The sequence below is a fragment of the Camelus dromedarius genome, chromosome 9, assembly GCF_036321535.1.
Source record: "Camelus dromedarius isolate mCamDro1 chromosome 9, mCamDro1.pat, whole genome shotgun sequence".
Classification (NCBI taxonomy): domain Eukaryota; kingdom Metazoa; phylum Chordata; class Mammalia; order Artiodactyla; family Camelidae; genus Camelus; species Camelus dromedarius.
In genome coordinates, this window is record NC_087444.1 from 5,862,156 (window position 1) to 5,889,978 (window position 27,823).

Genomic DNA, 27,823 nt, shown 5'->3' on the forward strand with positions numbered 1-27,823 from the left:
CTGGCAGTTGGAAGTTGTAGACTTTAATGGAAGGTGCCAGGGTTGCTAACAGAATCTTCTCGTCACAGACGAAGGAAATGCAGAAGCGAAACTCACAAAGGTTTGACGGGGGTTATGCTAAAAGACAACCGCGCCCCAAAGCACAAGCTAAGTATGACGCCTGAGCCCTATCAGGAAATGAGATTAATGACCTGGCAGACTTGTAACCCTTTCTCCACTATAAATAAAAAATGCAGCAATTCTCACAAGTGATCACTTGGCTGCCACCACTGCCTAGCGCAGACTGGAAGTAACGAGGACATTTGCATAGAGCTTAGAGTACTGTTTGCACCTCTCCGGACGTAGCTCCTCTGTCCCTTCCCAATTGCTCCTAATCTCCCAGTTTGAGAAGGACACTTGTTCCTTCCTGCTTCTGTAACTCTGATATCGTAACAGCAGTTATGTTGAAAGGAGATGCAGTTAAGTGGTTAAAGGCACAGTTTTTCCAATGAACAGAACTAGGTTTGCATTTTGCTTCCACTAGCAGTAAGTAAACCTCTTTAAGCCTCAGTTTCTACCTTTCTAAAAACGAGGGTATATATACGTATATGTAAATAAATGCATAAAGGTGTATGTGTAAATAATTATGCGAAGCATTTTTAAAGAGTTTATTACTATTATCTAATTTTTTATTTTATTTTTGCAATTGGCTAGCCCTTGATGATACAGGCTTTATCTTGTTCATCACCCCATCTGTTACCTCCCACACTGCCTGGTATGTAACAGATACTCAATATTGGTGGAATGAATAGATATATATTTCAATGATTAAAAGCCAAACCCAAATGAAAGCTTCTGAGCTAGGCAGAGAGATGTAAAATAAATTCTAATTAGTACCCAAAATCAGATCTGTCACAAAAGTTATGAGTTCAGAAAAGATATGTGCTATTTGTTCCCAGCCATAATTTTTTTCGGAGATGAGTCTTAGATAATAGGAGGCACAGAAGCAAAAGCTTGCAGGGAAAAATACCAGAATCAAAATATAGTTTTGAAGTCTTTGCAACTTTGCTACTGTAACGCCCCACAAAACACACAAAATGTACCTGTGAATGGAAATTCACCCTCGAGAGTCTTGTCTTTACTCCTATGTTATCTTTTTACTATCCATTAAAAATAGTGCTCTTACAAGACAAAATGTCAATGCATATATTAAAGCATTTGAGAGGTATCTGGCTTAAATCTCCCAGACAAATGTCCCACCGGGTTTGTTTGTGTAAGAGTGGGTAGGACATTAGGGCAAAAGAGCCCAGCCCTGCATGTAACACTCTTTCAGCAATCAGTTCAAGGTTCTGTTCTGGGAGCTGTGGCCTCGGGCAAGGCCAGCTTTTGTTAACAGAAGCTGCAGGCGCTGGCTGATCCTACAAAGCAAAGCAAGTTGAAGGCCTACCAAAGGACCTAATGGAAATTTTCCATCGTTAAGAAGCAGCTTCTCATTTTCATTGTGGGGCCACGTCCCTTACCTGTGTCATTCTGCAGGGAGCCAAATGTCCCCCTCCTTGACTTCTAAGCCCTGGCCACCGTCCTGATGCACCAGGCCTGGCGTGTCCCACGCCCAGCTGCCGCGGGCAATTCGGCAGAGGGAAATGCATTTGTTTACGCCCCCAGCCGTCCATCTTCTTTAAGCAAGTTTCCAACCAAGATTGTTATCTAGGTATCAGTTATTCTTTTCCAGTGGCTAAATTCCTAAGGTTTTAGTTCCCAAAGGCTACCTGATTAAAAGTAATTTGGACATAAAAAATGTCTTTACTATTCCTTATATGAATGACATGTCTTACTTTGTCCCTCGAGACATTATCGAATGCTTGTCTTCTAGATTCTTTCAGAGTTAGCTGTGTACTTTTTTAAAAAAAATGAATTTATGTATCTTTATACACAGTAAAATGCTCAGATTATACGTATATAGGTCAGAGGAATTTGGAAAAATAAATCCATCCATGAAATTATGATCCTAAACAAGGTAGAAGACACTTCCATCACTCCAAAAATTTTCCTTGTGCCTTCTTTCAGTTTCCACTTATCGCTGTTGTGATTTCTAACAACATAGATTTATTTTCCCCATACTTAAAGCCCACATACATGGAATTATTCAGTAAGTACTCTTTTGTGTCTGGCTCCTTTCCTTTAACATCATGTTTTTGAAGTTCATCTCTTTCAAACTTCATGGAAGCATGTTTTTTATTTCTCTTGGGTAAATACCGGGGATAGAATGGCTGGGTCTCATTAGAAAGTGCTAGACCTTCCCCAAGTGGCCGCAGCATCGCACATTCCCGCGGGCCAAGCACAGTGGTCTAGCTGCTTCATATTCTTGCCAACATTTGATGTTGTCACTCTTTTTATTTTTAGCCATTATCGTGGGTGGGATCTATTTTGGTGCTTGGTCACACTTTCTAATGTCATCTAAGATTTTTCCCTGTTTTTCTTTACCCAGGTTTGTCAGCTCTTACCCAGTGGCATCCTTCACTTCGGAGAGTACCATGCCTAACCACCGACCAGGCCACCTAAACTGTGGCCATGTGCACAGCCACCTGTGTGATGGGATATGAGTTGGTGATGACAAAAGATGCATCTACCAAAACATTTCCTGGACCCACTCCTGCTAAGCTTCCTTTGGGTTTCCCAGGAGGGGCAGAATGAACTACCATCGACAAAGCATCACAGACAGGCTTCTCAGAATCTTGATGAATTAATTAAAAGAGTTCTGCTCAATTTTGGTACCAAAGAGCTAACAGAGGAAGGGCCCCCCTTCCCTATAGACAAGGGGGTGGGGCTGTAGAATACGACTCTGCCTTTTTTCTTTTATTCAGCTGCCACCTTCTCTAGGCCTGGGCTCCGACCTAACCAGTTAATGCATTCCTCCTTGGCCCACGGAAATTATCCTTGAAGCTCATTAGAATCAAGTGCATCTCTTATTAATTGGTTCAAAGTGGAAAAACCCACCACATTTCATATAATTTAGGCTAAATAAAATTTTTAAACACAGTGCAAATCAACTGAACTGTCCTTTCATGTTGCATCCTTCGACCGCTGAATACTCTCTATGGCATCTCACAGAAGCGTGGTTTGATGTGAGAACACCCACAGCAGTCTGGAGCACGTTTCCCCTGTGCTTGGCTTCTAGCTCATCGCAGCTCTCAGGCGTCCTCGCAGCAGTCCTGTGACATGTCGGAGTGTTGCTGAACAAACATCGGTGAAGCCTATGTCTTGAGTAGCGTCAATCTCAGCTGAAAATGTTTCAGCTTTCTTAGCATCAACACTAGAAGAATTTAATTAACCCAGTGAAACTTTCAAAATGATAGTTAATGCATGTAAGAAATGAGAAATCGGAAAAGCGGGGGGAGAGTGGGGGAGTGCTTAACCTCCCACCAGCTGACGCCTGCCACCCTCAGCCTGCACTCAGGCAGCCCGCGAGAAGCCTCGCTGCTCCGCGCAGCCTCCCAGATTTCGCCATGGAACCTCTGCCTTGCTCTACGGCCCCTCCAGAGATGGAGAAGGCGGAGGTGGCGACTACCGCTGTCACACTCCCCCGGTCCCCAAACAAGGTCAGCTCCCAGCCTCTAATCAGCCCCCATCCAGCTGCTCCCCTGTGTTTAGCAGCTGGGGCTGGGCGCCCAAGGTCAGGAGAGTGCTGCTGGCAGGGACGCGGTTTGGTGCCCACTGCGGCTATCACATTAAGGAAGCAGCTGGTGAGATAATGTGTGCCAAAGAGCTCTGCAGAGTAGAAAGTGCTTGTGTCATCGTCAGCGACAATCTCCACCGTTGTCTGATTCCTAGGTTGCAGGAAGAGCGCTGAACCGGGCCGCTGGGTGGCAAAGTCCACCAGATAGCTGGGTAGATGGGTGTGTGGGGTCCCCAGGGGGGTCTCGGGGGAGAGCAGAAATCTGGATATAACCACAAGGAGAGTAAAACGGGCTTCATGGGGCTGATGAGCACACACGGTAACACGAGAGCCATGAACATGGAGACGCGAGTATTTACAGACCCCCCAGAAAGGTGGGGGGGTCCTGAAAGGCTAAGCCCAAGAAGGTTCTCTTCAGACACAGAAATGCTGCTCGTCCCCAGACCTCTGCCATACTTCCTACCTTAACTTGGGGCTATTCTTCCCACACTTACTAGACCTTAATTTCAGTTCATTTTGGAAAACATTCTCAAACTCCTACCGCCCCTGCCATCCTGTGCCTGTCTCTGATCACTGCAAGTGTCACGTGTATTGTATAAATAACTCCTTAACGGTCTCATTTCCACGCTAGTCTGTGACCTTTTCAGGGAAGGCAGAGTTATATTATGAATACTTGCCTGTTGAATGCCTGGCACATACTAGGTGCTAACAATTGTTTGCTGAATAAAAAGTAAGGGAGAAACCAGGAGAAATGAGTGTTCTGAAATCAAAGAAGAAACTCCACACATGAAGAAGGGATCCACTGTTGAATGAACAAGATCCAGTAAAGACAAGACTGGGGAGTTACTGCATTTGGAGATCACTAAATCATATCATCTTAACAGGTGCAGTTTTAGTGATTTTGGGGGGTGGGGTGGGTAGACACCTAATTTTGATGGGGTGAAGACAGAAAAGCAAGGAAGGAATGAGGGACAGGGAGTAGAGACAATGTGTTCTGGAACCTGACCTGTGAAAGGAAGAAGAAACTCAGACCCTGTGCTTTCTTTTTCTCAGCACTCCTCTGGGGTACCGCTGCTCTCCCAAGTCCTCAGAGGAGGAGATGGTGGCTGAGAAAACACATGCAAGCTGCCCAGGGCCTTGCTACCAGCAGGACAGCAGCTACAGGAAAGGCGCGCATTCTGCTCAGTTTCCTCAGCTGGATTAGGCCAGTGGCTGGATATCTTTACAGTAATTTATAAACAACGAAGTACAAAGCAGGACTAAATGTCTTCGCTGTATGGTTTGGAAAGAAAGGCTATCTGGTATCTTCAGGCATTTTGCCAAGGGACCAGACCCAGGGTGGAGTGACCTAATGGGAAACTGCATTATGGAACCAGCTGCCAGCACATGGGGAGAGGTGCAAAATGGGAAGGAAAGATCACTAAAGGTGAGCTCTTCCATTTTGCAATTTTTCAAAGGGCTACAGAGCTGTCAGTCCTCTGGCAACAGCTACAAGTTATTTGCAATTCTGTATTAATCCTCACCGGCTGGTTGTACTCTGGTACTAATCACCCCCGAAATGTCAGCGACTTAACACAATAAAAGTTGATTTCTCACTCATAAAAAAAAAGCCTGTTGTGTCTCTGGATGTCCTCGATGCGGTGTCTCCGCCATCTAGGGCGTCCATTTAACGCTGCCACTTTCTTAACATGAGACTTCACTGCTGGCTGTGACAAAGGAAGGGAATACAGAGACTCCAAGGCTGGCTCTTAAATGCTTCAGCTCAGAATCACCGCCACACTCCACTCTCACTGCTTCACCTAAAGCAAGTCATCGAGTCACACGGAACATCCTAGAGGCAAGGAGGCTTACTGCTCCTTCAGAACCAGAAAGCGCCAGTGAGCACCACGCACGCTGACCGCAAACTCCGAAGGCATGAACACAGGAGGCTAACCTCGTGGGCTGGTTCTGTATCTCAGGGAGGACTGTGTGCTGCAGTACTGGAATAATTCTGTTTTCTTACCACAAGTGCCATATGTTTACTTTCATTAGTCTCACTTATGACCTACATTAAATGTAAAGAGGCATTTAGGCAACGTTTGGTAACATTTAGGTTCCAAGAGATAACCAGCTTGACAGCTCTGAAGTGATGGAAGGCACTCCATGGCTCGGCTGGCCTGGACACGCGCAGAGAATTACTGCCAGCAGAGGGTCTAGAGAAGGTTCTACAGTTGAGATGAAATGGGATAAAACTGATTAGCAGGGAGACAAGAAAAATTCTTTCAAAACATATGGCAACAAAGGTGCAAACGGCATGGTCTTGCCGTGGTTTGCCGTTTGCTGGGAATCGCCCACCGCAGCCCGGTCGGGTGTGTGAGGAGCTGGGGGTGAGGCCGCAGGGCGCCTCCAGTCTACGGGGAGGCGACTCCACCAACAGAGCCCGAAGCTGCCAGTCAAAGGATTCGTGATGCACCATCAGTCATGTTCTCTGGGCAGCTCGTAGGCACATTTTCTCAAACACATTTCTAGGGGTCACCTGTGGCCATGAAGCACGGACTAAATGAGGGCATGGATTTTGGACACTGATAGGATTGCTTTCCAATATCTATATAGCATGAAACAGAGGGGATATTTGGCAATCAGCTGGTTGATTAGATCAATATGGGCAACGAAACAAAGCAACGAGGTTTCTAGGAGAGGAGGAAAAGGGGAGAGTTTATTTCATCTGGATTTCTCAATGGTTTTAGTTACTCGGGACATTGCCAATTATTCAGTGCAACTGAAGGCATCTTGGCCTATCCATTGAAACTTTCAAGGTTTTGGTAGAGCTATTCCATAGCAGTTACAAGCCATAGAATTTGAAAGGTAAAAAGCACAAAAACAAAACCAAAAAACTATGGTTGTCTTGTTTGATGTTTTTGGCTGGGGGACGGGGGTTAAGCAGATCTGTCTTTTACACTTCAAATAGCAGACATTTGATTTTCTTCCTCAAATGTTAAATTGGGATAAATTGGCATAAAGCTGAATATAATTAGAATTTCTGTCGACTCTTTGCATTATCAAAATGACTCCTTTGACTCCTCTAATTACCAGAAAATTCTATCTTTTATCTAGCACTCCCTTTATTCAAGTGGGCAGATGAGCTTAAACAGAGATATAACACGTACCTGTTTTTTCTCGGGGAGAGTCTCAGGGGCATAGCTCAGAATTACAGAGAGATATTTTGCTTTACTCCATAAAATCAGGATCAGGAACAAAGTTAACTGGTTTGCAATAAATGTTCACTGATTTTGCGGAGTTCTTAGGCGGGAGGATAGGGGATGAGTTCAAGGATAATATTTGAATTCAAATTCTATCTTACATGCTTATAGTAAGGGCTTCTTTATAAATCCTCAGTCCCCATCCAGAACAAGAAGAATCCTATTTTTTCCCCCTGGCTTAAAAGTAATATCAGAATGAATGTGGTAAGTTGTGTTGAAGATGAAAAGCACTTTTACACAAGTTCTAAGTACATAGTTAATATTAATGAGGTGCATTCTGATTAAAGTAGTATATTTGATGAAGTATGAGGAATTCTACTTAACCACTTACTTTCATGACAGTGACAAGGGGAATAATTTCATTTGTACTTGGCAATTAGATACCAATTTTATGAGTGAGAAGAAATAGGGAGCCATACTTCTCAAAAGCATGATGGAAAGCTAGCAAAAGAAGAAAAATGTTTACTTCAGGTATACAATAAGGGACTGCAAGGAGGCGGTAACAACAGTAGAAATTCAAGAGCTGCTGGCCGCCCAAATTCCTAAACCAGGCAAGCCGTCCGTGCTCCACACCTGGGAAGTGGAAAGCCGCGTTCTACAACATCTTGCCCCGTGTCCGTACCCATGCAGGCACTGCCAGTGGATCTCACCTAACTCTGTGAGCTTGGCTTTGAGATCGAATTCTCCTCTACAAAGTGCTCCCAGCAACTGCTACCAAATGATCAGCATTGCCCTGTGCGATGAACCCTCTTACCCCCGAGATGGCAGAGGAAACAAGCTGGGACGTTTTATAGGGGCACAAACTGTTCTGGTTAGAAGCAATGCAAAACGGCCTCTTTCCGTGACATGAGAGACTTCTACCAGCATCTCTCCTCTGATGGTTTATGTTACATTCTGACATTGTTACTCTGATTTGGCAGCAGCAGGAGTAAGCCTCTCCCTTCTACCTACCTGAGGACCAGTGATGAACTACTCATGCCAGTTTACTGCCCAGATCCCAAATTAACAGACTGATCTTCATTTTACATGGAAGACAAACACTTCTGAATTGTTTACGAGCTTTTTGTGGGTGTGAAAGGGAGGGCTTCAAAGGACAAAGATGCTAGCTTTTAACCAGATCAAGCAAAACTAACGTAGTAAGATCATGATATCAATAGAAGGCCAGGAGGATGTATAAAAATAACGTGCAAGTATCAACTAGCACATCTACACAAAAGATAGAAGAAGTCAACTCATAAAGCATTGCTGAAATGTTTATGTTTATCCTAATATTATTCATATATTTTGGATACCAGTGTATCACATATTTAATTACCTCCAGTCTACCTACCTACCTACCTAGCAATCTAGCCAACTATGGAAGGATTAATTATAACAATAACTGTCAACAGCACCTGCTGTGTGCTATACACTTCACATATGTGATTTTCAACCCTCACAAAACATTTGTGAAATAGAAATGAATACCTCACTTTGTCATTTCAGAAAAGGAGGATTGTAGGATTTACGTAGCTGGCCCAGGATTGATCCAGGATTCAAACCCAGACCTGATGGATTCCAAACACGGTGTTCCTTTTACTACAGCATGAGATGATGAGACATTCAGAACTACGAGAGGGGTCTATCCAAAACTTATCCAACTTTTTCTGCTTCTAAGTAGGAATGATCACCATTTATAGACAGGTGTCTGTCCTATTCTTAAAAGATACCCAGCATTGCAGCATTCCACCTAAGATATTACTTAACCATCGGATGACATTTAGAGATGTGGATACATCCTGGTAATATCTACATAGCAGACTCTAACTTGGTAGTTTTGAAAAGTCTGAACTTCTAGGAACTGGTGCTTTGCCTTTTTCTATGTCCTATGAAATGAACTAATACAATAAAAAAAAATTTAGCCTCATGCAATCTGGTGGTGGGGAGGAGGGAGAGAGAATGACTGGAAAAGTGCAGAAGGGAATCTTGGAGGTGCTGGCAATGTTCTGTGTCTTGACAGAAGTAAGGATGTCATGGGTGTATCAGTTGTCAAAACTCATCAAATGGTTCATTTAAGAACTGTGCATTTTTTCTTTATGTAAATTATACCTCAATTTGGAAAAATAAAATGCACGGAAACATAAGTAGCACGAAGACATCAAACTTTTAAAGTTGGGGGTCGGCAGGGGATCCCACTCTCCTCTTCTGAGACTGTTGTTGGGATTTTTGTAATGGTCATGCTCATGGTTTATACACACCTGGTGGACACTTACTTGCCCTCTGTGTTGGGTAGCATGCCAGAGACAAATAGAAGACAGACATCTACATTCAAAACACCACAACCAGACGGCAGTAGTTTTATGCAGTCACACTACTTTTGGTTTTAAAAACATGAGAATAATGCATCTGGTCAGATGGATGCACTGATTTTGGTTTCTATCATCAAAACAAAGCCTTGTATTACGAGTCACTATTCAAGCACCATGACAGCTTTTCTGTGCTTATCCTAATGCAAGCTTTTCAATGAGTACCCATTATGTTCACTTATTAATACGACTGATACGTATTTCATCATATTTTAATACCCACTGAAAGTAATTTGGCACGTTTATACTGTTTTTCTTCTAAAATGCCTACTCTTCTTGAAAGGGCCTGGCTGGAGTTTTAATTATAATTGGCTTTCTTTTTTTCCTTCTAAATAAGGACACCACAGATAGTTTGTGAAGTTTAATTCTATGAACTTGTAGCATGGCACTAGGTGCTTGAAAAGTCAAGTACAAATAAGACATGATCTCTGTTTTCAAGCCGCTCATGATGAGCTCAGGGGTGGACAAGAAGACGTGTAACTAGAAGACAAGGTAGTAACTGCAAGACCAGTTATAGGAGAAAGGAGGGGCTCCGTATTCCCAGAGGGAGGGGAGGAGACTCACAGGTGGCTTCACAAAGGAAGCGACAAGATGGAGATGGACCTTAGAGAAATGAGTGAGCCACACGTCATCCAGCAGCTCAGTCCCCACGCTGCTGCTCCTGCACGGCGGGCGTGGTTCAGGCACCGGCACACGCCGTGTGGCCTGGGCCCCCAAGAAGCTTATGCTCTAGTACAGCTTGCCAAGCCGAGAGGGACCACAGGGCGCTCACGCTCACCCGCCTACCTCACTCTTTCCACTCTGGTTTCTTGCCATCTCATTTTACTAAACTAGACTCATGCATCAAAAGGGACTTTAAGTTCAAGGCGGTTATTTCTCTTTTTACACTTTTTTTTTCCTTTCTGATGTAATGAGAAAAGCTGTGGCTTCATGAGTGGAAGACTGCTAATACTGAATTCTACTGCTTAGCCGTGTTCTGACAGTGACTTTATTTATTCATTCACTTACTCATTCCAGCATCATTTATGAAGTCCTTCCTGAGTATCTGTGGGTGTTCAGGAACAGAGATACAAAGATGAGGATGGCCATCCAGGAGAGGAAACAGACATGCAAAAATTCCAACACTATGTGGTACCTGTTGCAACTCAGGTTGAAGAAAAGGAGGAATTAATTCTGGTGGAGAGATCAGAGAGTAACTCAAAGAGAAGGGAATTCTTGGAGAATTTCTCTTAAGTGACTGGAAAGACATTCCAGATGTAGGGAAGAGCATGTGAAAATGCATGCAGACCCCAAGCAACCAACGGTCTTGTCCTGTGCTGTTTCCTCTTCAACAGCTCATGCTTCGGCATCCGCCTCCCATCCCAAGCACAGAGAAGGGAAGTAGATTTCTCCCATGCTTTCTGATTGTAAAATGTGCTGCTCTAATATTGACGTATCCAATTTCTTTCATGTTTCTCCAGCAAATAATCTCAACCTAATTCTTATTTCCACTCCTATAAATGCCAAATACTAACATTTTGTTTTCTAATGTCACTAAAACATACACTTGGCTTCCAACACGAAAGAAAAATTTGTGGATAAAGGTCTAATTGCAGTTATATTCTCATTTATGTATTGTTCACAACTTTTTATCTCAAACACTTGGGGCCAAATGTATCTCAGAATTCAGAATTTTTTTTCTCTTAGACTTTAGGAAAGAACAATGGTCTGCATACTACACTGTACTAATGCCTCCAGCAAGACGTGGGGTAGCAGCCGACAATCAAGCACATTAGCCTCTCGGCAGTAAACATTTAAACGTTCACTCTAAGAGAAATAAAGAGTATAAATAGCCTTGCATCAGCTGAGGCCAGGTTTGCTGCCAAATGAGTTATGTGAAACATTTGGTTTCAGTGCTTTTTGGGTCTCAGAATTCTTAATGAGAGAGTGTGGACTTGTATCATGGTTAACCCTTATTTCATTGGAATTTCAAGAGATTAATTAACACGTCCAGGTTGCTTAGCTGGTGAGTATGGAAGCCTCACGGAAGGCGCGCCGTCTTACTCTGAACTCCGCTGGTAACCACGGTCCCACGAGCAGCAGCAATTATTTCCCTTTTATTGAGTTGCCAGGTGTTTGCCAGGTAGCAGTGGGAATTAAGATAAATGAGCATAAAATAACAAGGTGTTCCTTTCTCACAGCAGTTCCTGCTTCCTCATCCTCACGATTTCCTGGTTGCTGACTGTCTGCGTGGACCTGAAGGTCATGTCTTTGGCAGCAAACTGGCTCTGTCCTCATCATTCTTTTTGCTGACATGTCTTTGACCCAACTGCTGAACGGACTCCCTGCCCCTGGCTGCTCAGTGGGTATTTTTGACCGCTGGCCATTCAGGAGCCCCGTGTGCTGCGTCTCTGGATCTCCTCTCCCGACTCGCTTTCTGTGTCGTTTCTCTTCCAGCTCAGAATTCTTTCTCACCAGCTTTCTCCATCACGAGAAGCTTGCGCTGTGCTCCGTGCTGTTCTTTCCTGCATTCCCCTTGGCACTGCGGCTCCTCATATGCCTCCATCAGAATCACGATGTGAAGAATGCAGACCCCTGGACCCTCTGACCACCTAAATCAGGATGTCCAGGAGTGGCGCCTGGGAACCTGCGTTGTCATGAGCATGCCAGGTGGTTTTTAAGTACCAAGAATTCGAGATCAGCAGCTCTGCAGTGTCGAGCGGGGCTGGTGACTACTCTTCCTAGGGGGCCCACGCTCACACGTGCAGGCACAGATTTGTACAACGTGCACCCTGAGACCAGAGCAAACTATAAACGCCTGGCTTCTTGCCCTTTCAAAGCCACTTGAAGAAACATTGCTTGGAAAGTTTAATCGATCAATAAGCAAGGTATGCATAGGGAGAGTATACTAAATATACTAATTACTTCAAAGCTTCTAAGAGAACATGACTGATTTGGTCAAATCCTTTTTTCCATGGCTCGAGTCTCATTTTCCTTCCATCTGCAAACATTGTGCTGTAATTGGTTTTTTCTAAATTTCTACTCTAATTTATTTTAGCCTGACCTCTGAGCAAAAGATTACATTCAGTAACAATTGTACTTTCCAAACAAATCTTTCCTGTCTAAAGCCAGCTGCTTCTTGCAGGTCTTTCTAAAAAGGGTCTGAATCTCCTCTTGTTTTCCCTAGAGCATGGAAACACGGTAAGAAGCAGCGACCTATTCTTTAGCTAATGAGAATATAATGCGAATTGTTTCAAAGATACACACACACACACACCAGCAACGCTAGGAAGGAACAGTTCAGAAGCCACCTGCACCTTGGATCCAAAGTACTTTGGTTCACTATTAGTGACATTAACCTAAAGGAGATAGTTGCCTATTGTTTGAGTCATGTCAGCCCTCCCCAGAGAATCCAGTCCGGAGCATAGACCGTCTATTACCCGACCGTCTGCTTGTTCCTCACTTTAGTGTTGAGAAATGAATCACTAATATAATCACACAGGCAAAATTTTTTTTTAACAAACGATAATGCAGAAAATTACCCTTACGATTTTGATGAAGGCTGAGCTTACCAAAATAAAGTCTGAATCTAGATTCAAACTATCAGAAAATCAATTTCCACTTATGTCATCGACACAAGTGTCTCCATCATTATCCATCCTTTATCTGAATATGTAAGTTTTGAAAGGAGTGTGGAAGTCCTTTAAGGACAAAATGGCACAGTGCAGCGCAGTGTGTACACGTCAGCTTGCATGGTGACCGCATACATTTGAGACAACGCTTTTACCGATGATGATAAACTATCAAAACGATCATGTCAGAAACAAGTGACTTGATGTATTTATGTTGGTTGAGTGTACAGTTATTTGTAAATTTTTTAAAATTATGAACACCCTTACGATGTTGATGGTCATTGATAAAGGCAAGAACACGTTCTGTCTAGATACTTGCAGACTCAGTTTATGATAATATGATTAGTTACATCGATACTGCTGTTCAGCACAGTCTTGCTAATTGCAATATTATAAATATTAATGTCACCCAGCCTTGCTGTTTGATTGCCACTCATGGAGTCATTCATCATGATATTTTCCTGGAATCCACACTGTAAGATTTTTCTTTCTTTCTCCCTTTTATTTTTCATTTCTGGACTTAAGAGTCAGACACATTCTCCAAGAAGCCCGTATTCTTTGGCTTTCTGTTCAGAAGAATAGTGATATTTTTCCATTAAAAGTAACTAAGTGTAAGTCATTATATGCTGTTTCTCTGATTCTTTCTGAGTCCCTAACCCTGCCATCCAAGGCAGAGTACCCAGGGTTTTTGTTTTCCATTCTTTTTCATGTGACCTGTTTCAAGTTAAGATTCATTTGAATTATTAAATGCTTCCTTAAAGAATCTTTTTATACTTGCCTCTCTTTTTTTAAAGTTAATTATTGATGTAGTGACAAGCTGAAAAGACTAAGAATTATAATTTTTTCCTCCCCTCATTCAGGACTCCAGAAGCGTCTTCTGACAATGGTTGTCTATTTAGAATAACACAAAGGAAATACAAAGGCGAAATGCTGAATGTTGTTTTAGAAAAGATTTGCAAAAATCACTGTATTATACAGAATGTAAATGTAGTGTATATTTCTCTGAAAATAGCAGTTAGTGAGAAAGTTGGGACATAACCTTTTGAGCCCAGGTTTAACCACACAGCAGAAGCAGTTACAAAAGATTCGGATTAGATTTAAATTTTAAAAGCTTCATCCTATTATTCAAGGCTCCAGTGATTTGATTGTCTTGAAAATAGAAAGGTAATGTTATAATTTCCAGAGCTTATTAAAGAATAAAAGAATCTCCAGCCTCCCACTGGGAAGAGTGCCAGCCGTCACCACAGCAAGCAAGGGCTGGGAGGTACCTTACACTATAAACTTCAGTTTTTTTCTTTTGTGTGACCTTGCGTTACATGGGTTCATAAAAATGTAACTCGCAGATGTATCGTATAGTTGTAATTAAGCCTCCCTCAGAGTGATTCTGCTGTAGAAAACACATCTAACTGGCAATGCATCTCCTCCGTTTGTGAGACGGTGGGAGGGACGGCAAACAAGACTTGAGACAGAAAATGACCCAGGCAGAGTTCTCCAGGACAGCCCAGGAGACATGGCCACATACCTTGCCCACGAGTGCAGCAATAAGAGGAACCGGTTTTCCTTTCTGGTGACTCCCGGTAGCTGGACTCTGCCCATCCCAGTCTTGCAGTTCTTCAATGCTTTTCAGATAAAGCAAGGCTTTGAGGCCAGTGCAGTAGTCTTGGATGACAGTGAAATCCTGATTCTGAACAGCACTGCATACCTAGAAAAGATGGCGCAACCAAGCAAACGTCAAACCAAGAGCTAACTCCCCGAATGGACTCAGTTTCCATGCAGTCAACAAAATGTGCGTGCCAGGCACTGTTCTAAGGATGGCACGGCAATCACTGCCTGGAGGGGCTGGGAGCAGGAGGGCGGGAAGGGCTGCTAAGGGGCACAAGGGAACTTCCAGGGACCATGAATACTTCCATCAACTTGATGTGGTGATGGTCTCAGGTGTACACATATTTCAAAACATCAGATCATACACTTCAAATATGTACAGTTTACCTTATGTCAGGAATAGTCAGTATGACTGTTAAAACTTTGGTCTGATCAGTTGAATTTCCAAGGAGTTAAACTTAACACAAGGTAAGAATGGACATTTTTAACTCTCTTGTTTTCCCTCCATTGGGATGTTCTGCATGGAGGTGGTTCTCACGTCTGGAGATGGTCACTCTGAGGCTGGGGTGCTGATCATCATTCAACTCAAACACCACGTACCACCGCTCACCTCTTCAGCCTCACCTCTTACTGTCCTCCCTTTTATTGACTATGCTCCAGTCGCCCGGGTCTTTCCTCTTTTCCTCAGATTTCCCACATTCTTTCTTTGCCATAAGATCTTGCTGCTTAAAAGGCCCTTCCCTTCTACAGATCGTTGACGACTTCTTCAGTCTCATGGTGAGTATCACTTCTTCAAGGGGCCCCCAGGAGCCCAAAGGAGGTTAAGGCCTCTTTAACTCGTATATTTTTGACTTTTAACTCTTGCAAGATTATTGCATTGACAGCCCCCTCCCCAAATATACTGACGCGTCAGGAGGGAAGAACCCACACTTATTTTGGTTAGCATATTATCTCCAGCGACTAGCACCGAGTTTGTCACCTATTCTGCTCTTAATAAGTCTATGTGGAGTGAATGCATAATTCAGGAATTTTTTTTTTAATTCGAGTGATCATTTGTTAGAAAATAGAGATTTAATTCTAGAGTTAAAGAAGTTTGAATCTGAGAAACTAGGATCCTTCAAATAAAAATATACTTAAGAGTCTGTGATAGGATTTGAGTTAGAGCTTGCATTTAGTGGATTTAGAGAAACACTTCTGAGTTGACTATTTACAAAGATACTTCTCCAATTCTGATGCCACATATAAACTCCAAAGACTCATTTACAACTGAGAGTAGGACCTCTTCACCCATATGGCCCACCATCACTTCAAATTCAAAATTTACAGTATGGAATTCAACACCTCTCCTTATCTATATTCCACATCCATCCATCTAACAAAACTAAGCAAAGCAAAACTCACTTCTATCCCATTTTCCTAGATGTTAAATTCTTACCATGTATCACAGTGCCTGGCAATGGCAGCCAATAAAGAGAAACCATGTCGTACGTGAAGGCAGGTGATGAAATACTTGAAAACAGGAGCACAAACGCTGAGTCTTTAATGAATAAATTTTATTGGAACCCCCATGCCTTGCACACTACCCAATACCTAGCTATTTTGCTAGATTGGTTGAGAAAACTTATTGGAAACACACTAAGGGGTTCCACAATAGGGAACAGGAAGTAGACAGAGACAGAGAAATGGCAAGAGAAAAAAAAAATCTAGGCGTTGTCAGCAAGAAGTGGTAGTGAGTTCATGATGCATGTGCAGAACTCTGGGAGTACAAGCACTGAAAAGGAAGGCTAAGGAAGATCATGAAGGACACTAAGTGGAAGAAAGCCAAGACAGCATCACGGAAGGTGTCATCACAGAAGATGTCACGGGCTACACAAAGGTCAGCAACGAAAGTAATCGTTAAATTTGGCAATCGAACGACACCGATCAACATTTGCATTATAGGGAAGGAGCCCTGCATCAGGGCAGAAGCCATCTTATCTTACAGTGAGTGGAAATGGATGAGGAGGAAGGATCGGAAGACAGGAAGACAGACTTCTCTTAGGAGAAGTCTGGCTCACGTAAAAGAAAGAAGAGGGCTGGAGGTACACGTAGGGGGATTTGTACCTTATTTTTATAGGGGAGATCGGGGGGTTTTAGGGGGATGTGGCCATGTTACATTTCAGGATAGGGCAGAATGACTTCTGTATGTTCAATTTCTGCCCAAATTGGCTGAATGAAGGCATGCTATTAACAGAACAATGTAACAGCCAACGTGAGCTGAGCTTTTACTACGGGCCACACACTCTGTTAAACACTTTCTAATGTATTATATTATTTAGTTCTCAAAATAACTTTAAGAGGTAGATTTCATTGTTAGCCCCATTTTACAGTTGAGGGAAGTGAGACTTAGAGACGTTAAATGATTTGCCCCAGGCAGGCCACATGGTTAGAAAGTGAATTATATTGCATAATTCATGACCCTGCAGTCTAAGGTCGCTAAGGCACAGACATTTACAGAGGAAGAACTCTTCGTGTAACTATGATTCTCTTTTCCTTCAAGAGTTCCATGAACCACACACACACACATATCTATTTTAAATGATCAGTTATCCAAATATAACTGTTATTTTGAAAAACCCACACTGCTAGATGAAAACTGTCAATGTCCTCCTATTTTAAATTATTTACTTTTTACTTGTGTAATATGAGTAAAAACAACAAACCAAAACCAAGAAATGGAAATAAAAACCCTTCATTTCCTATTGTGAAAGGCTATGTGTTACTACAATGAAGGAAAGAACATGGAATAAACACTAAACACAGACAAGAATATTTTCTAGGAAGCCCATTTATATTACATTAAAAAAATCTGTTTCTCAGGAGGACAATTTGAGCATTAATTAGGCCTGTTATAACTTCCTAAGAGTTGATCTTTTTTCAGAAAAATTATAAAGAACATCATCATAATTTCCACTGCAGAATTTTTTTTTACTGTAAAAGTCAACTGATGCTTTACTTAATCTTCTTTGTTCACAGTGAGATTCTATTTTTTTGTAGCATATGCTAATGGGTACACTTTTACTATAGTCTTAAAATAGATCACCATATGAACGTAAGAAATCAGATTTTGAAAATCACATCATGTCATGTAATTTATAGGATGTTCATGACTGTTGTGAAAACCTGCAGCTAAAAGGACTCCAGATACTCTGCAATGTATGAACGGTAAAGTTTAATGTCAGTTCTCCCTAATTTTTCCAACGAGCAGATACAAGAGCCACTAATTCTCTTCATCCACCAACATGGCACCATTTGCATACAGTAGGCTCGGCCAGGTGGTGTTGGAGTAATCAACAAATAGACTTGGTGTATTTTAACTATGGAAGAACCTGACAGGGCTGAAGGCTAAAAAGACTGCCTCTCTGCCCTCCTCTTGTGTGCTCTTTATTCTACAGCGCTAGTGTTTCACGTAATTGGGAGCTACACTGAGCACGTGAAGGGGACAGAGCACTTGAAGAGGGAGGAGAGACCACCAGATGGTGACTAAACGTGGCTGGGATGGTGCGCTGTCATACTTGATATGGCGCAAAAACCACTCGATTAGACTTTAAGAAACAGTTCCTCAAGTCCAAGCTCTTTGCTATCCTCTCTCCTGCCTAACCGGTAATCTTATTCTGAGTATTGAAAGAAGTAATGTATGTAAAGGAGATTTCTAAAATATAAATCACCATAAATAGATTATTTACTATTAATATGGTTTATCTCATTTAATGAGAAATAATGAGAAAGGCACAGCACCCCACGACCCTCTGTCACCTCCTAAGTATTTACACGGTCGCTTTGCACAGACAGGTTCATTTAAATGTGCCCGCACCTAACATGAAAATTCAGGGCACTGTGTCAGACCCCTGGAGGAGACTGTTCGGCGGCGGCGGGAGCTTTATGGCACACCTCAAATCAGGCTGCACAGGCGGCCGCCACCCACTCAGCCCCTGCACAGGGCTGGTCCTGCTGAGAAGCCACCATCAGGAACGGGTGTCAGATGGGACCACTTCCGATATGTTTCATTGTAAGGCAAAAATGTCACACTGCTTATACACCTTCCTAAAGGGAGTCATGTAACGTTTATTTTCCGTAAGATTACACATTAATTATTCTGACAGAATTACTGATAACAGAAACTTTCACACTGATATTTCTTTTAAAAATTATATATATTATATATATAAGGATTTTATTAAAATGCAGATTCTGTCTCTGTAGGTTTGAAGTGATGTCTGAGATTCTGCACTTGGGACAAGCTCCCGGTTGATGCTGATGCTGCTGGACCACAGGTAGAATAGCAAGGATTTAAATACTGGTAGGCATGAAGCTCACCTTACCCTAAAATGCTGTCTGCAAAGCAAATTTCTTCCAGACAAATAATTTCTTGATTTTTACTCTTAGATTGTAGCAACATTCTCGTGGCCCTTTAAAGAAACACTACAGTTATTTTCTGATTAAATAGTAAGGAGACCCAAAATAAACCTTAGGATTCAAGCACACCACTCAGAGCAGAGCTTTGTCCGTGGGATTTGATGCTCAGAAAATGGATTTGGCTCCGAACGGTGCCTTGTTGTTGCCCAACCTCCCCTGAGGGCTTTATCTCTATCTCAAAGGTAGATGGTTCCTTTGAAAACTCCAAACATGTAGCTGCTCTTCCTAAATGGGTGTATTTTATATGACATCTCTTAATTGTTTGTTTAACAGCTCTGATTAGGGCTCTTACTAGCGGTTAACATGTTTGCTTAGTATAATTTGTAAGTTCTTTATGGTGAAGGCTGGTTTATCTTCCTTCACAGCAGGGCATCAGGTGCCATTATAAGGATCATTGCCGCCATTAATTATTTCCATAAGCGTGACTCTCCCTGCAGTGAGCTGCTTTAAACAGGGGCCCCTGGATTCTCAGCAGGACCAGCCCCGTGCAGGGGCTGAGTGGGTGGCGGCCGCCTGTGCAGCCTGATTTGAGGTGTGCCATAAAGCTCCCGCCGCCGCCGAACAGTCTCCTCCAGGGGTCTGACACAGTGCCCTGAATTTTCACGTTAGGTGCGGGCACATTTAAATGAACCTGTCTGTGCAAAGCGACCGTGTAAATACTTAGGAGGTGACAGAGGGTCGTGGGGTGCTGTGCCTTTCTCATTATTTCTCATTAAATGAGATAAACCATATTAATAGTAAATAATCTATTTATGGTGATTTATATTTTAGAAATCTCCTTTACATACATTACTTCTTTCAATACTCAGAATAAGATTACCGGTTAGGCAGGAGAGAGGATAGCAAAGAGCTTGGACTTGAGGAACTGTTTCTTAAAGTCTAATCGAGTGGTTTTTGCGCCATATCAAGTATGACAGCCTAGGGGTTAAGAACATGCAGAGAGAAGGTAGGCTGAATTCGGTTTAAACTACATCTTAGCTGCCTATGTATGAGAACCTTTCTTCACTTAGAAGCAGAGATTAAATACTTAGCACACAGGAAAGCAAAACACAACGTATTTAAGTGCATGAACTAGTAGCTAGTACTTAGTAAGGTAGATTGGCACCAGAAATAAATTTCACAACATGAATAAACCATTAGAGCATGAAGTAGGCAGAATGTAATTTTTTAAAACTATACATTTTTGGTCTAATGCAGTAGAACAAGGCCATGATCTTATTTTTTTATTTGTAATAAGTAATGATCTCAAAAAAGCTCTGGTCTTGTTGTCAGAAGACAAGTCTGAGACCCAGCTCTGTCCTTCAGCCGCTCAATGGCTGAAGCTAGTCTTTTAGCTTTTTGTGTTCTCCTTTCCCACCTCCCAATCTGAAACCAGTGGATGACAATACCTAAGTCATTACAGTGAGAATTAAATTACGGCGCGTCCGTCAGTGGAACTGCTCTGGAAATCAATCAGCCGGAAGGGACCTAAACCTCAGAGTCATTATCAGATAATCTAGAATTTAAAGTGCCTGGTGGAGGTCAAAATGAAAGTTTTTGCCTGTAAAGAAAAAGCCAAATTCCTTGAAATGTCAAAGACCATGTACAAGAAAACTAGCAAACAGAATCCAAAACTGGATTAAAAACAGTAATCCCAGGTAGAAATCTGGCAAAGAAGAGCCCCACGGAGGCAGAGCCCTGTGGGGCTGGCCTCTGTTGTGTGTAACAGGGCAGCACAGCCTTCACGTGGTACCTTGAAGCGTGCCAAGGTTTTCAAACAGGGATGTGGAAGCCTCCGACACAACTCAGGTGATCCCACGACTGCAATTATTCCTTTTCATTTCTCATCACACAGGTGGACAAACTACACTCCAGGTCTTAGCAGTGTGTGTTCCCAGGCTATAAGCAAGTAAAACGCATGTTCACAACTGAAGTGCAAAGGAGTCTCAGAGCTTCTGTGAATTCATTAGTAAGAAGAATATTACATATTAACTACATTTAAGCAAAAATGGAAATTCTTCTGCAATGTTTATCGCATCCTAAATCATACTAATAGCAGGGTCTTATGTGGCTGGAAGAAGTTCAAGAATATTCCCATGAAACACTGAGTAAAGAGGACTATCCATCCATTCTTAAAGATTTCCCAGAAAAAGGAAAAAAAAAAAAAAAAGATCCTGTGATAGCCCTTCACTAGTCTATTTTCATAAAAGATTAAACTGTTTTAACATAAAACACCTGCAACATTTTACATGGTGCTTTATTGTTTTCAAAGACAAAAGGGAATAGAGAGATTTTTCAGGCCAGTCTCCTTTTCTCACAGATTAGGCATCCAGAAAGGTTAAACAGTGAACTGCGTGTGCTCACACAGCTAGTTGGAGTCAGCCCCAGTCTCCCCACCTGGTCTGAAGCTCTCCCGCTATGTCACTGTGTCTCATGTATCTTCACTTAGTCCATGCAAAAATTCTGAGAGGGGGACAGAGAAGGTGCTATTAAATGTTCAGGAAGTGAAGAGATGGAAGCTAAACATTGCATGCTATGCCCCAACTCAAAAGGTTAGCAGGTGGAAGAGCCAATGATCAGATTCAGATCTTTTGACCTCTGGTTTTATATCTTATTTCTGTACATTGCAAAATCTTAATTTTAATGTCTTACATAATGAAATGTGCTCATATGTATAATCTTCATAAGAAGCAGCACATTATTGCAAAATGATTTCAAGTTTATTATTTAATGCATAATGGCAGAAATCCATAGATTTTAAAAATGTAGGATCTTAATAATTGGAAGACTACTTGAAGGTTTGCTACTGGAAAACAGACCTCTACTGCTGTTGGATAATAATACAGTTTCCAGTTCCTCTGTCCACACGCACTGATTAAAAACATCAGATTTCCCGAAGGCATGCAACTGGTAATTCCTTACTGAACTGAGTTCTGACCAGTACTGACAAACAGATGTATAAAACTACACTGTACTTTTGAAAGTGGTATACAATACTTATTATTAAAGTAATAATTCAGAATAACAATATCCCCCTATGAGTTCTTGCTACTATATAAACATGGCATTGTCTACTAGAGCTCATGAATAAAACACCAAAATTATAATCTTTATAAGGCTATAGGTGAAAAGACAGCCCCTGGAGATACACAGACACAGGGAGCTAGACAGGGAGATATTTGTATATCCACAAAAAACCCACAAATCTTCGTTGTTCTATCATATTAGTTTCCATTTGTCGGAGCTGTACAACATCAAAGTCGCGGTGTCCCTGTATGTTGCATTTAGCGGCAATGTAACGGGCTACGCGAAGAAATCAAAGTGAGAGTTTCTAAGTGGTTTCCCGGCAATTGAGACAGCGGGTTCTTTCATCTGCTCAGTGCATTGATTTAAACTCCTTCGGAGACCCCAAATGCTTTTATACTCTTAGGTCTCTCAAGCAGCTTTTTTTTTTTTCCCCCAAAGTGATAAAATTCTAGCATTCAGCAAAATACCATCTTGTTTCCCCCCAAAGGAGAGGGCTCATTTCAGCTTTGCTACCAAACGGCTCAGGATCACTCAGGAAAAGAGCTGTCCAATGCCATCCTATTAAGGAACCTGGCTCTGAGTTCAGTTTTCTATGTTCTGACCAGAACCAACTGGATTGGGGGGAAAAAAAGAACAACAGAAAAATAGCCCCCACAGATGCTGGTATTCAAAGGTTCAGCTCAGGAAAAGCCTGATGGATAAGCAGTTCTGCTTATTAATCTTTTCCAAAGTTGTTCTTTAATTGCTATACATCGATAAATCGGAAAGGTATAGGAGGCATTTAATTTGTTTTGACTAGTATCTCATATAGTTCATGTATTTTGCTGTTGATTACATTACTTGTCCTCTTATCCAGCCTCTTAAATTATGTGTTCTCGGACACACACACGGCCAGAAGGGAGACGAGGGAGGTAAGGATATGAATAGCTCCCTGCTCCCCATCAAGAAGGGATTTTATGGAGTTTGAAAGGCTAATTTTCAATGTCCATCTGTGGTCATTCTCTATCTGATTAATTTCTTAAGCCACATTCAGTTAAAGACAGACTAAAGAGAATAAAGTGTTTTCAATGTACTGGGATCCAGAGCCCATTTTGCCAACCAGAATATATCCATCTATTCTCCAAGTATTTCCTCAAAGGCAGCAAAAGTGTTGGGCCACCCACTCAACTATTATTCAGAACGGCCCTGTGGGGCAGATCTTTTCTGTGGCACTTTGTTGATGACACAACTTGAGCGAAGATGGCCTGGGCTGATCAGTCAAAGGGATGTACCCTGCAGGTGAGACAGCCTCGTCCCCTCCCTTTACAAAGTCAGTTCCGACTGGATTCAGATCTCAATTATGACCTGAACCAAGAAACAATAATAAAAAAGAACCACACAGAGACACAACACCTGTGTCTACCTTTCATGCAAGGCCGGAGATGAAGTGGGCGAGGCAGGCGCAACACGTGGGACCGAAGAACAAGGACGGCCGTGCTGCCTCTTCAAAGACATCGCTGTTGGCGGTCCTGCTTCCCCACAGACACAAACACAAGACCAAAAGACTGCGGCAAGACCCGGAGTCCGCTGCCCACCGGGGTCCGAGGTAGCCCATTCTTTGGGCAGGGTCTGCACTGCAGTTTCAAGAAGCTCGGTCACTTCTGCTTCAGAAGCAGTAGGATTTTTCTACTAAAAAGATCCTCCCCGTCCTGGGCTACTGCGTGGAGCGGCATCAGTTACCACAGTCATTTTCAGTTACTCTGCGGTAACTCTGCAGCGGGGGGTGGGGGGTGCAAGGGTTTCACGCCAACACCGTGCAAGCCCAGCGCCCGCCGTGATAGACGAGGGGCAAGAAAATGAAACGGAATAGCCAAACAATAGCTGTCCGATGACTGACATCCATAATTTTAGGCAATCTCTCTTTTGCAACAGAATTAACACAGCTGTGAAAACTTGACTTACAGTATCGTTTACTAAAATACCACATGGGGTTTGGACAACGGAAGGAGAATAAGTCATAATGCCCAGAAAGGAAATGACTATTGGGCAAATTATCCCATGGGAAATTTCCTCTGGATCCCGAAGGTGGATAAAGGTATGGGGTTCCTCAACACTAAAAGCAGACACCCCTATTCCAAGAAAAGAGGATTATTTGCCTGCAATGAGGAACATGCTGCTAACATGAAAATAGCATTTCAAATAATACTGTCCACCTCAACTCGGAGCACTTACAATTCAGTGGTTGATTGTATGGTTAATCTATTTTTGATAAAACCACAAATTTGCAAGAATAGTGTGTAGCTATTTTCAGTGAGTCAACAGCTTTGACTGAGTTGCCAATTTTGTCTGGGACAAAAATGTTAGAAAATATTCAGCTGATCAAGGGTGAATACTCTACTTACAGGGTTAAGTGTTACAGACAAAAGCTCGTCAGTGTTCAAGCTAATATACAGAAAGCACTGTGTATACCTATGGAAGACTGGAGAAGCAAAGCAAAACAGGTGCATCTTTTTAAAAAGATTTGTTCTTTTTAAACATTTAAGATCTAAGGACAAAGAACATTAAAGACTTGTTCTGGATTCCTTGACTATACAAGTGGAAAATACGGAGCTCACGAAGTTTATGACTTTGTGGGAAAACTAGAGAAATAAATTGGATGCTAGGTTTCTTTCTTTCTTTCTTTTTTTTTTTTTTTAATTAATGAAGACCAAGAACCTAAAACCAAAATGCCTGGCTTTCAGCCTCCAAAGGTGCCTTGCTGGGGTATGATCACAGAGGAGGCCCAGGGCAAGGACCAGTTTTATCTGTTTATTTCTCACAAAAAGGGCACACATTTTGTGATGTGTGAATACGACAGCTAACCTGAAGAAAGATTATAAGCACCAGTTGAAGTTCTCGGCTGAAGGTTTTAGGAGGATTTAAAGGTGATCATGTAATTTACCGTCCGCACTATGACACTTGAGAGTAAACGGGGAAACTGTTAGCGACAACGCCAGGACAATCAGCATAAATTAAAACTGTCCGGGACAAACCTAGATCCATGAGTTTCTTAATTATTAGAGCCCCCCACCGCCCCGCACGTTTAGATTGGAGGGAGATTTTCACTCACCCTCGTGGAACACATTCTAAAATGCTCTGTCACGTTGGACTGGTTTACCATTCCGGCCCTTAGGTACTTTCACAGGCCTCAGAGCATGAACACTGGATTGAAGTCACAGGGCCTTTACTGCTTAGGTGGGACTCGGCATCTGGGACACCTGACCTGAACCAGATACCCCTAGGCTTCCAGGGGCCCTCTTGGCCTCTGGGGGTATTCTGGCATAAGAAGAACTCAAGAAGAACAGAAAGAGGGAAAGACTGCCCCGAATCCGAATCCTGTAAGCCAGACAAAACCACCCTTAAGGGTCGAAAAACTTGATGTACTTTACATATTTAATAGTCTGCTCTTTTCTAACTGTCGTTTATACTTTACCCAAATTCCTTTAGGCTTACTGCACTTTGAAATCCACTTATCGGTTATTGCGTTCCAAGCACTGTGCTTTACAAGTTCATGTGTAACACCACATTTAAACCTCTCAATAACACCACGAAGTAAGTGTTACTATTTCCTTCCATTAGCAGATGGGTAAACAGAGGGTCAGAAGTTAAGGGCCTTGACTAAGATCAAGGCCTTTACTAAAGCTAGTAAAAAGCAGAGCAAAGCTTCAAATCCTGGGTCAATCTACTAAGACCCTTTCTCATAACTACTGTGTAATCTTGCTTTTAGCCACTACAAGGCACCTGGTGCTCATGAGAAATCAGGGATAAATAAATAAATAAACAAATAAGTTTTACATTATATATAATTTTAATATACACATATATGTCTGTCTATCTGTCTATCTATCTATCTATCTTCAATTGAACTCTTGTGAGGAGTATATCAAATAAAAAGATATGTAAGTATTTGATTCAGCGTGTACAGTACATGTATGGTTGGTAGGTATCACTGTTTGGATCTCATTCACCAACTTCCAGAGACACCGTAAAAAGACAGACAGGCACTACATCTGTTCTTCATCACCGCGCATTTAGTATTTAGCACGTAGAGATTTGTGCTCGGTATACGATTTGTTCAACAAATGAATGAATGAAGCAAGGTAAAGAAATTATAGTAATACCATGCAATGACGAGCGTAATTCTACTTCATTTTCGGTCAATAATACATTTTCTTTCCCTCTACTTATACAAATACATCATAATTCAGAATTCACACCCACCCACAATAAGATATTTTTATTTCAACTCCTATTGCATTTAGAGTCCGTACCACTCATTGCACTATCAAACATTCACTTCTTTGCATTCTTCCCTAACCATTCTTTGGGTCTACCAATGTCTCTCCAGGATGCAAAGAAGCAACTCCACTTCTTCAGCATTCCTCTTGAGACACCGAATACTGTTTGTCACAGCCACCCTCGACAGAGTCTGTGTTTGAATTATTGCTCACCCGTACCTGAATCTTGACAGCAGCTATCATTGGATTTTCCTCTCCTGGCAGTCTCTTTTAATAACAACTGGATAAATATGTGATTCATTTTTCTATAAAGACCTCATTTAACAATAATTGAACTTGGTGTATTATGTCCAATAGACGCAAAGTTCTAAACTATTCACTTTCACACATGTGTACGTATATGTTGAAGTGTTCGTGTATGGTAGTGTAGATGCTGGCCATGGTGAAGAGTGGATCAGACAGAGCCGGGAGAAGCTAAGGGAAAGATCTCTATGTTCTTCTGTGCCTGGATTCTCTTATTTAAATTTTTTGCTTCTGTATCACACTCATATCCACATCACTCCAGTTGTCTCCTTGGATCAGGACCAATATTTTTCTATTTCAAATAATTCTTTAATTATTTCAAGTTCATCCTTCACATTTAAAGAACATCACCAACTTATCCTAAACAGTTTGAAGTATATAATCGAATTTACTACTGAAGAGATTTGTGTAAATACGGGCATTTAAAATAATGAGCCCTCCTCCAATAGACAGCCTGTAAAATCACTGCATCTTCCCAGGAAAGGCCTTCCCTCTCTGCTTGCTGGGGATGTAGCCGGGAGTGTTTAATAGATCACTCTCAGTTTTGATCATACGAGAGCAATTTTCAGACATCATTTCTTCAAAAAAGTTTTTCTCTATTACTCAAAAATTACCTACTCATTCACTAATTTTTTTTATGCAAAGATACTGTTATGAACCAGTCCTCTGGTTTCTTTTCAAATTCTATTATCAAATCAAACTTCTGACTGCAGCAGCCTGCAACTAGGCTGTGTGTTTTATATCTGTCAGAATAAGCCTTCCTCAAAAAGCTGTTGTCAGAACCAGATGAGATAAGAATTAGGAAGTGCTATTTACCAGGAATGCTTTCTTGGTGTGTCATTCGGAGGCGAGAATAACTGTTCAAGTTCTTAAAAGTGTATCTCGATGCGAAATTAATGCCTTCTGAGTTTTCTTTCCATGATGACTAATTTCTAGTCATAAGTTACTACGTTGAGCCCCAGGACTAAAACGATCACATCTATGTTGTGAGCAGTTAGCTTATCAAACACAGATGAATATAGAAGATAAAACTGGGGAGACCAAGAAATGACTGCATTTCAACTGTCACGCTTGGACAACATAAATGAAAATCTGATTGCCGTCCCCTCTCCACAAACCAATATACTGCAAGTTTTAAATCATTTATTGAATATGAATTAAAATATGCATATAAATTAAAGAAAATCTAAATAAGGTAAAAGCAGGTAAGTGACTTTTATGTGTTTTAATTTCAGTCTCGTCTATACAACGTCACACTCTAAGTTAAACTCTTGCTTACATCCTGAAGCTGTTTGTTATAAGGAACATTACCTAATTACATAATGCTCTAAAATGCAATAGAACTGGCTTA

At 41.8% G+C, this 27,823-nt stretch overlaps 1 protein-coding gene across 2 annotated transcripts in view; it reads right to left on the reverse strand.

The window, feature by feature from the left end:
• The window catches only part of DPYD (dihydropyrimidine dehydrogenase), a 720,636-nt gene that overhangs the window by 87,587 nt on the left and 605,226 nt on the right, over positions 1-27,823 (reverse strand). For both annotated transcript variants that reach the window (XM_031457506.2, XM_064488745.1), the window contains exon 20: positions 14,373-14,552. In XM_031457506.2, coding sequence (XP_031313366.2) covers positions 14,373-14,552 — 180 coding nt within the window. The remainder of the gene's footprint in view (positions 1-14,372; positions 14,553-27,823) is intronic.